The sequence below is a fragment of the Paramormyrops kingsleyae genome, chromosome 7, assembly GCF_048594095.1.
Source record: "Paramormyrops kingsleyae isolate MSU_618 chromosome 7, PKINGS_0.4, whole genome shotgun sequence".
Taxonomy (NCBI): domain Eukaryota; kingdom Metazoa; phylum Chordata; class Actinopteri; order Osteoglossiformes; family Mormyridae; genus Paramormyrops; species Paramormyrops kingsleyae.
The window spans coordinates 3,092,553-3,102,733 of record NC_132803.1 but is presented as its reverse complement, the minus strand read 5'-3'; the positions used below and the strand labels follow the sequence as shown (position 1 = coordinate 3,102,733).

The 10,181-nt window shown below is 48.9% G+C and overlaps 1 protein-coding gene across 50 annotated transcripts in view; it reads right to left on the bottom strand.

Annotated features, from left to right (window-relative positions):
• Positions 1-448: 448 nt before the first annotated feature.
• The window catches only part of LOC111851449 (calcium/calmodulin-dependent protein kinase type II subunit beta), a 56,921-nt gene continuing 47,188 nt past the window's right edge, over positions 449-10,181 (bottom strand). For 23 of the 50 annotated variants that reach the window (XM_072714065.1, XM_072714070.1, XM_023826424.2 and 20 more), the window contains 4 exons: positions 6,504-6,579; positions 5,627-5,721; positions 5,082-5,316; positions 449-4,689 (listed from right to left, as the gene is read on the bottom strand). In XM_072714065.1, coding sequence (XP_072570166.1) covers positions 5,084-5,316; positions 5,627-5,721; positions 6,504-6,579 — 404 coding nt within the window. In that variant the 3' untranslated portion in view covers positions 449-4,689; positions 5,082-5,083. Of the gene's footprint in view, positions 4,690-5,081; positions 5,317-5,626; positions 5,722-6,503; positions 6,580-9,428; positions 9,564-9,883; positions 10,022-10,181 lie in introns of all 50 variants that reach the window. The other 27 variants (XM_072714042.1, XM_072714041.1, XM_072714043.1 and 24 more) reach the window with 2 other exon arrangements.

Genomic DNA, 10,181 nt, shown 5'->3' with positions numbered 1-10,181 from the left:
AGTACTGTACAGTGGAACTTTAATTTCTGGTATGGAATCCAAGTAAAAGTTTGTGTTAGTTTAATGCGCCCAAGCCAGATTTGCATATGTGACGAACCACCAATCACAGCTGCCTCCAGGGTATTGGTTCCACCCCTGCTGTGTCACTTCCCGTGTTTGGGAGGCTCAGTGAGTTTCTTGTTAGCTGGCTTCTCCTCCCTTTCATCCATCAACAGCAGTGTTTGTTGTCAGATGAGCCCTAAGGGGAACATGCAGCTCTGCTCTGTGTATGTCGTGTCACTCAAGAAGAACCACACCCAGGTGAAAGGTGGAAAAACAGCACAACTCCAGGGAGAAAAAAAAATATCAGAAAAAGACATCTTACTGTAGATTCAAAGAACGTACCTGTATACACACGCAACTCGGGTATTAGCAGGGGGTGGGGGGCAGGGGGTTGTGTGGTGGTGTCTTAGTATTGAAGTTGTCAATTTATTGATAACGTCTTAACACATTTCCTTAGGTTAGAGAACACAGAGCGCACACCAGAGAACAACGCTGTCATAATCAGTGGAATCAGAGATATACAGCAGGATTCACATAATCTTATATATATAGAAACCCCAGCTGAGAAAAGGAAAAACAAAAAAGAACAAATATAAAGGCTCCTGTGAAGAGAAACTATATATCATAAGAGTTCAATGAAAGGAAAAAGTATCGGGGAATAGATTTAAAGAAACACTACAAACAGTCATCAGCGTACTGTTGTCAGAGCAGCAGGGGAGTGACGTCACTGGAAGTAAGAGCACAAACAAGCATGCACTGTCCTGCGTGCGGTGATGCGATGGGGTAACTGCAGGCGGCATGAGGCTCAGGGGCACCTTGGTGTTGGCTGCCAAGGGCACAGGCTCTCCCTGTAGCCCCAAGGAGGGTGGGGCTGAACCGCATCACACCCTCGTACTATAAGTGAACCTCATGCGCACGGATTCCACATTTTTTCTCTGCTTGCTTCATCTGGTTGGTTAAAATTCACAATTATTGCTCGTTGGTCTTCCTGGTATGAAAGCTGTCCATGATGTTAATGTTTACCACCGTTCATCATCTCCACTATGGTGTGGGACAAGGCCTCTTAGGTACCTACCAATTCAAGAAGGCAGCCCCTTGTCCGGAGGAAGACGCTGTATTCACAATAATCTCAGAGTGCAGCTCAGATGCAAAATGATCTGAGTTTCAAATAACAAAGGACAAAAATTGAGCATTAAAGCTACTGTAAAAGTTACAACGGCTTTGCATTTAAAAAGTAATAGAAATTCTATGTGTGGTATCATGAGACCTTAAAATCTCCAAATGAAACTATCTATGTTGCAGGGAAACAAAATTGCAAACAATTGTTTTGTGCTCTTCTGGATAATTGTGCCATCTAGTGGAAATCTTGCGGAAGTACGTCAACACCACATGCACCAGCACTGGCCAAGGCTAAAATAACCACTAGTAAAGATCTCCCCCGATCTATTTGGCTGCTTTGCAATGTTCTACGTTTTCACACACCAGCCTGATCTGCTCTGACGACAGTGGGTGCTGCACAAAAGCATGCTGTACAATCCTTATTACACGTCCGTCTTCATTATGATAACCACTGTCATCATCATGGTAATTGTAACCTCGAGACAAAAATAGTTTTATGCACTTACAAAGCTCAGAAAATAGATAAATAGATTCATAGTTTACCAGCATTCAGTAAAAAATCAACTAAAGGAATTCCAAAACACCAAAACTTGTCCCAGTTGAAAGTCATGCAAATAAATGCCATTTATGATATCACTAGATAACTGTAGTTTTACAATATATAATCTTTTAAAAGTTAATATTTAAAATGATTATTTGCAATGCTAAACACACATAAGAACATAAGAACAATACTTCGGCAACATGCTGCCTCTTCTCTCTTTTTGAAGGGGGGGAGGTTTGTGAGATTTGTCCGTCCTTTGTTTCCCCAAACCAAAACACGGGGGGGGGGGGGGGGGGGCAAAAAAACTCCTAACATGATTTCACATTTTATGTAAGAACGGAATAAAATAAGTTTAAAAAAAAAAAAAAACCCTACAAGGCAAACAGACAGACCCTCCTCGTGGATTTATTTTGTGAACGCAGGACACCACTGCTCATTACTGTCTTTCTGTTGGGGGGGGGGGGGGTTCCTCACCCACACTGGTGGTGCATCTCCACCCTCAACACTCAGACAAGCTTGAGTTCACAAATTCACAGGGGATGTGACTCTCGCAGTCAAAAAATTGAAAGAAGCGGACATACATACACAAACATGTAAGTCGAAAGGAAAATAAATAAATATATAAACCTGAGGACTGTGCAGTGCATCTTGGGATGAAGTCAAGTCTTGGTGCTCTTGTCCCATGCTCCCTCTATGGCGCCCCCTAGAGTCACAGCTTACTCACTGCACTACCCACAACAGCGTAAGGTACACCAGCGCATTGGCAAAGAGCCGGCCCAATCCAAACACGCTCCATAACACTTTCGGCTTCATGTTCGCCGCTGGTACGCAGCAGCTGGAGTGGTCGAGGGGTTGGGGGAGAGCAGAAACACCCTCTACGCCGTTCAGCGTCCACCTTGCCCAAATGCACAATGCTAGCACGTGCTAACCGCCATGTCAAAAAAACCTGCAGGCGAAGGCGGCTCTCAATCATCAAACAACGATAAAATGTTAAGGTTAACGTTAACGTTAAAATGCACCCAAACAGTCTCCAATTCAAAATATGTAATAAAAAAACTAGGAAAACCATGTCTTCGATTTTCCAAAAAGTAAATACAAAATAAATCCACAACCTGCATATACAAAATAAATAAAGACAATGACGATAATCGTAAAACCAACATTACAAAGGAACGGCCTGACAGCAAATCCTATAATGAAAAGCCTTCTCCCTTGCTGACATGATTCCACCTTCCGCAGGCGGCCGTCTGCCCCGACACGCGGCCGTCTGCCCCGACACGCGGCCGTCTGCCCCGACACGACACCCTCACACACTCCACTCCGCAGCGACTCTACACAGCATCACTGGCCTCATTAATAAAAAGGCCAGCATTCACCTGTCACACTATTCTCCCCAACTTCATGAGGACGCACTTGTCTTTATTTGCCATCAATCGTTGAGATGCCGCCAGCATCTCTCCCCCCCCCCCCCCCCGGCCCACTAAACACTAAACGTGACAGAAATGAGTCACACCTGTGGGGGCCTGATGAACTCCAGGGGTCTCTGCTGTCGGTCATATCACTCTGGCCCTACAGGAAGGCTGTGGCACCCTATGGAGACTTCCAGGTGAGGGGGGGCGACACATGGGGCTAAGCGGGGCTACCCTGCACAGTTCGATTGAGATTGGCTGAGCCGCACTGCTAATAGGAAGCCCCTGGGGGGGGGGGCACTGTATGCAGGACACACAGCAGAATGCAAACCGGGGTCGGCAATCACATGTCAGTGAAATGCAGAGACTGCTGGGAATTAAAGAAAAACAAGGTGGGGGCTGAGCAGTGGCAAATGGCTGGAGCACTGAACTGTGGTGGAAAGTTCTAGAGGATCTGGAGGGCAGTCGTCCAGAGGGCATGGCGCTACACATGGCCCATGGGTGGCATTCATCATGGCACATGATGAGCAAAGGACACGAGCGAATGAGGAAATCAGAAACAAACCTCCAGGTCTCTCGGCTCACATTGCATAATGGGGCTCGGAAAGGGGGCGTGGCCGGAGGCAGTGCGGGCCTGAGCCAGCCAATCGCAGCCCAGCACACAGGGCGAATACCTCCAGTGCTGACGAAAGTGACCATTATGCCTCTACGGGCCTCGCTCTCAGCTCCCCTTCCCTCTCAGACAACCCCCATCCTCCAAACAACAACAAAAAAAACTTAACGAATGAAAAAGACCCGCTCTCACTTCCAATGCCAGGCTGCCCGTGATCATCGTTAGCTGAGAAAAGCGTGTCCAAAACTGCCAAAGTTTCTCTTACCAAGCACAATAAAAAAACAGCCACTGTGAATACTAGAAAAGTCATGCGTTCTTAAAAAGAGAAAAAAGAAAAATGATTTAAATAAATTGTCTTAAACTCCTAGAAACCACTGGCATCAAGAATATGAATTGTACCAATTAAATATACAGTCGCTATAATAGCCATAATAATAGTAATAATGATGTTGACGATGATGAGAATAACAATAAATGTTTTGTTTAAAACTTTACATACTATAATTTGGGTATCTGTGCGCTGTGACACAAATCCCTGGTGTAAGATGATCAAAGAGTTAGGACAACAGAAAAACACACTGTAAGGATTATAATACTGGAGCGTTAATTAAGAGTCTCTTCCCTTGTCGAGAGGCTAGCTGCTACTGTCTTGGCCTGTAGAGCTCTCATGGCAGGTGGGTGGGAGGGGGGCGGGGGTAAAAGCTGAGGGGTGGTCAAGGTCAGGGCTGGGGTGGAGACGCCTGGGGGGGAGGGGCGAATGCGTGAACTGGACGTTGATTGGCAGGTGCAGTAGCGAGGGCAGCCCAGCAGGTGGCGGTAGTTGTAAAAAGAGACGTGCATGCGGGTGCCCAGAGTGGGAGGGCTAAGCGCCGACAGCTCAGAGCTCTCCAACTCGGGACTCGTTCTCCACTCCCTCCTTCCATCCCTCTCTCCCTCTCACCAGGCAGGCGTTACTGTCTCCCCTGAAAGATAGGCATGCGCATGTCAGTACCGCTGCTGTTCTAGAACGTTCTAATTTTCTTTTCACATCAATTAGTGATTCCTAACTTCGTATAACAAAACAACTTCTTGTTAAAAAGACTTAATTTCCTGCAGATCTTCCCCATAGAGCATCAGTTAGTCTCTGAGGAAATACATTTCAATTTACACAGCTGAAAATTTTCCTGACGTGATTCTGACACCCTGGTATAACTGCAGTGGCCAGTCCCTCCGTGTCTCTGTCCTCATTCTTATCTATCTCACACCCATATATACATGCCTTGATTTTCCTGGGGATACCTTTGTTTTTGCCGGTAGTGAACGGGAAACGGCAGGCTGTGGGACGGGGCAGGCGGCCCCGGGGGGCGCGACCCACCTTCACTGGAGCGGCGCAGCCGGGGCCCCCGAGCAGTGGAAATGCACGTTCTGCCACCGCGAGTCGCGGCGGTGCCACACGCGCGTCTCCTCCGACTGGCTGCTGCGCGGGCGTCCCTGGCCGTCCACGAACTGCGTCAGGCGGATGTAGGCGATGCAGGCCGCGTCCTCGCCGATCAGGTGCACGTGCGGGTTCAGGATGGTGGTGTGGATGGGCTTGCTGTTCTTGGAGAGCACTGAGGGGAGCGGAGATCCCTGAGCATGACCTGGTTTGGCTCATTCACATTAAGCTCAACTGGTGATTTTAACCCAAGAGACGTATTTCAGAATAAACAGGAATCAGGCTGGGAGAGGAAATGGCCACCTTACACCTCCATAGCCAACATCCCTCAGACACACACACACACACGACGAAGTACAATGACAGCCCCTGCCCAGCCCTAACCTTAACCAAACAAAACACAACACTTAATGTTTTTAGTTTTTTGCAGTCACACATTATTATAAAACTATAAAAGGCTAAAGCAGCAGGTTTGATCCTCTTACAGTTTTCAAAGTAGAATCTGTGGAAATCCATCCCTTCCACCAGGTTACCCAGAGCCTCGGGTTCGAAGGAAGTCAAGCCGGGGTCACAGATCTTCCTGTTGGGAAAACACACAACTCATCACTCGGCAAGAGACAGAGACGTGGAGCAGGAGGGTGAGGCTTCCTGTGAGAAGCAGCGATGATGGTGGCCTAGGCTGTCATTTCACACGGGGATTCAGCTGCATCAATACAGGCAGTGTGGGCCGATTTGTACCAACATGTCTGTATACAAGAGAACGCTGTGCTGCGGCTGTGTTCGTGCTGCCTGGTCCTCCATCAGGTGATGTTCATTCATAAAAAGAAATGACTTCTCCTCCAATGGCCCTGTCCAGCATTAGTGGCTGGAGGGAGGGATGGAGGGAGGGATGGAGGGATGGATGGAGGGATGGATGGATGGATGGGTGTTTCCTCCAGGCGCTACAGAGTTGTGTCACACTGCTATAGCATGTATGCTGGGTTTAAGGGTCAGTGACAGTTTTGCTGTCATTTTCACTCTGCCACAGGGCTGACCAATGAGCTCCAAGTAGGAGCCAGATCACAAGAATAATACCAAATGAAGGACCAGGGATTTTTTTCCCCGAGCAGCTTAAAATTTGAGTATGTGGTTACATTTGGGGCATCTAATAATCGTCTGTTAATGGAGATAAAGTGGGACAAATAGGGGGAAATAAATACTAACTGACCTGTTATACAAGTCAATGGTTCTACCTACGAGAGATGGGCATCTTGCAAAGGTTAACTGGGTATAAGGTGCAAGTCATTGATCCCACACAAAAGCTAACCTGTCCAACTGCCCCTCACTCCCGAGAGCCCCCCCCCCCCCGGCTTCGTGACTCACGCATAGGCCTCAAAGTCCCCGTTGTTGACGGCCTCGATCAGCTGCTCTGTGATCTTGATGATCTCCTGCTTGCGGGCTGCAGGGGAACCAAGCAGAGAATCCTTCAGGGATTTTGTTGGGGGAGGGGGGCAATCAAACAGCAAGGGACAGACACGTCCAATCAGCACCTACAACCTGGAGGACAGACTAAGGAGCCAAACTTCATTGGTAGCTGGAGGGGAATCAAGGCAAAAACTGCTAGTAAACAGTCATTAGAACGATAAAATGAAAATGGTTGTTTGTCCAGCCAAATAAACCTACAGCCGATGTGAACATTTAGCAGACGCTTCTCTCAGACGACTTGTCTGTGAGATGCTGTGTGGCTCAGTGGCTTAGGACGCTGAGCCTGTGATTGAAAGCTCGCTGGTTCAAATCCCATGTCCAGCGGAGTGTTTTCACCTTTGAACCTGGAGCAAGGCCCTTAACCGTGTGTTGCTTTTTATAACAGCGTCTGCTGTACAAATAAATGTGGCACCTCAGGGGCACTTTCCGAACCTTTGGCCCTAAAAAGCATCTTCCTAAACTCTCAGAAAAAAACATACTATTCTGTCTACACAAGCACAGCACTGGCAGGACACATTCACATGCCAAATGCAGTATAGCTTTGGGACCTTGTTGCCCAATATCTAGGTGCTATTACTGCCAAAGAACATATCACACGGAGCTTTCAAAACACATGGCAGTAAAGCCAGAGGTGTGTAAGAGAGCAGAGCAAAGGCATCTCAGCACTCCCCTATTCACTGAAACCCCTATCTGAAATTCAGCTGGAAGAGATTTAGTTGTGCAGTTGACAATAAGACACCGTTTCCTCTTTGAGGGAACAAAAAGTCAGCATTTACATAATTGCTTTTTCTAAATGATTATGTTGTTATGAATTCCCTTCATAAATATTAATTTTTTTCCCCAGCCAAGCTTTTCAATGTCATAATTACTCTCTCTGGCCTACAATGGCTGACAAGCCTCGGGCCTGAAAAAGCCTGGTACCGGCTGTGGTCGGCACCGCAAACCGTCACGCTATTAGTAAACAAGCTGTGAGCAGGAGCTGTGTCGGACCCATGGTGTTCGATTTTGTTTTCTGGAAAAAATGCACGTTTTTATTGGACTTAATCTAACTGTTACGGTGTCCTGCCATATCAGAATAAAATACAGCACTGGAACAAATATGCGAATGAGCCCAGAGTAGATTGGGCAGAAAACGGCTCCCTGTGAACTCTGTGTGTCACGGTTCACAAGCAAGAGACACCTCACTGATACCCTGTCATTCTGCTGACTGCAGCCACTGCGTTTAACATCCTGTGTTTAATAGTCCCTAAAGCCCGATTCGTACTTCACTTTTCTGCGTGCCATTACAGTCCGTACACAGGGTGCGTCATTGGGAATGCCCAGATTTTGGGTCTAGCAGACTTGTTGGGCATTGCTGCGCACTGACTTGTGCAAGGAATTGAGAGTGCATTACTAGAGGCCTCCAATAGGTGGCAGCACTGACCTCCATGGAACTTCTTCAAACATGCTGTGTCTCATACCCATGTCCACCACCCTGTGCCTCCCCCTCCACCTGCTCTTCATAAATCTCCATACCTACCAAACTGAATGTTTGAAAACTTTGATGCCGAGTAGCAAAACTGCATCAAAAGCATGAGCCATAGAAGATGCTGAAAACCTGGGGGTTGGGATGGGGGTTTCGGGTGTCGAGCAATCCTGCTAATCGCAGCTCGGTTTAATGCAACAGGAAGTGGGTAAAACCAGTCAGTAACTGGCAACCCAGGATAATCCCCCCCACTGTGAGTTCTGAAGCCTCGCTTCTCAAATTACCCCGGGATGCTGGAATTGAATGGTCATAGATTATTGTCTTCACTGATGTTTCGACATGGTCTTATAGTCCTATGGGAGCCAACTGCCTCTCAGAGCTCACTTCAGGCCTGGTCTGGTCTGCCTCTCTCGCTCTCAGCCCAGCACACACTCCAGTCTCTTCCCCTCACACTCATCATCTCAGTATGTTACACATCGTACACTAATTCAGGCTCCTGTCTCTCTGTGACACTCTTCCTCAAATGCCTCCCTTTCCGCCAGCCTCCTTCCCCCACCCTACACGCACCGTGTGATGGCTGCTGACCTCACTGTGCTATTTCTGTCCCTGAGCTTTAGATCAGTTTCCCTCCCCCCCAAACAGCAGTGAGAACTTGAGGTAGCCCCGTCGTCAGCTCTGTTAGCACTCCAGCATGCCAGCCTGCTTCAGGCCCGAGGGCCGAGGCTGCGCCATCCCTCCGTCGACAGATAGGGGTAGCTCAGGCCCAGTCGTCTGCTCCTCCATGAGTGCCGCCTTCTCAGGGCACCTGTGGCATCGTACTGAAGCAGCTGGCTCATTCAAATCTGGCCAGAAGACACACCTCAGGTTCTATTCAGAGCTGGGCTTTTTGGTGTGATCCACATGGCAGATGGGTGGGTGCTAATTAGTAAAGATGGACAAAATAACACTTCATGAACCATTTGCTGTACTTTTTCAGCCCACTAGATGGTGCTCTCCGATCAGAAAAGGGCATAAAGGATGGCTCAAAAAATTCAGCAAATAGTTCATGAAGCTAAATTTTTCCATCACTACTGATCAGACAGGCACAGTGCCAGCCCCCTACTGACCCAGCATACACAGAGAGCACACAGGAGATTGACTGACAGGCCAAGCTGAAGAGCAACATAGACTGGAGGCCAGGACCCACCGCAAAGTGCCTCTTTATGTTGTGCTTGCTCATCTGAATGCGAACTGCTATGTCTCTCTAAGGCGTCGCGCTAAAATTACGAACTACCGCAAATGACCCCGGGGAGGATGAGGGAGTCGCCGCATCGACCCTGCTGACCCTTCCGCACACGACGGCCCCATACGGTACTCACTCTGTGAGGACAGGGAGGGGGAAGAGGACGGCGGCGGAGGGGGGGAGGAACGAGGCGGAGGCGGGGCCGCCTCCGGGCCGGGCTGGGGGGCGGAGCCCCGTCGGACGCTGCTCACAATGTCAGTCAGGCGAGATGCTGGGGCAGGGTGGGGGTTGGGGACACGAAACAGAGGACGCCGTAGAGAAAGGGTGATGACAGAGAGATGGGAAAGGAGTCGCAATGAAAGAGAATTTCAATACAAACAGAGAAAGGGAAGAACATATACAATCGAAACAAGCAGCAGGACAGCACAGCAGCTATGTCAGCAAACAGGAATATAGAGTGTGTCCACATTCATATGAGCGGGGGGGGGGGGGTGTAAAATACTCTAGGGAGGGGGGTGCTGTGGGCGGGGACACTGTAATTCTACAGGTCTCTGCCACATGGGTGACGGCCCCCAAGCCAGCCATACTTACCCTGCATGGGAGCAACAGGGGTGTGGGGGGGGGAGGGGGCACGTGGGGCAGCAGGGGGGGTTCCAAACCCCCCCTCGCCATCAGACACAGGGCCTGAGCCTCTGCGCACGCACCCTAGGATGTCTGTCAACTTCGAAGCTTTGGCGGAGGGGGGGGGGGTGGGGGCATTGGGGATGGGGGGGCGGAGAAAAGCACAGAGAAATTAGGACAGTGAGACTGAGGCGTGAAAAAGGAAAACGGGGGCATGTTTGCCGCATGCAAGTCCCTCACTTTGTGAGGTGGAACTTTCAGAAGCTTC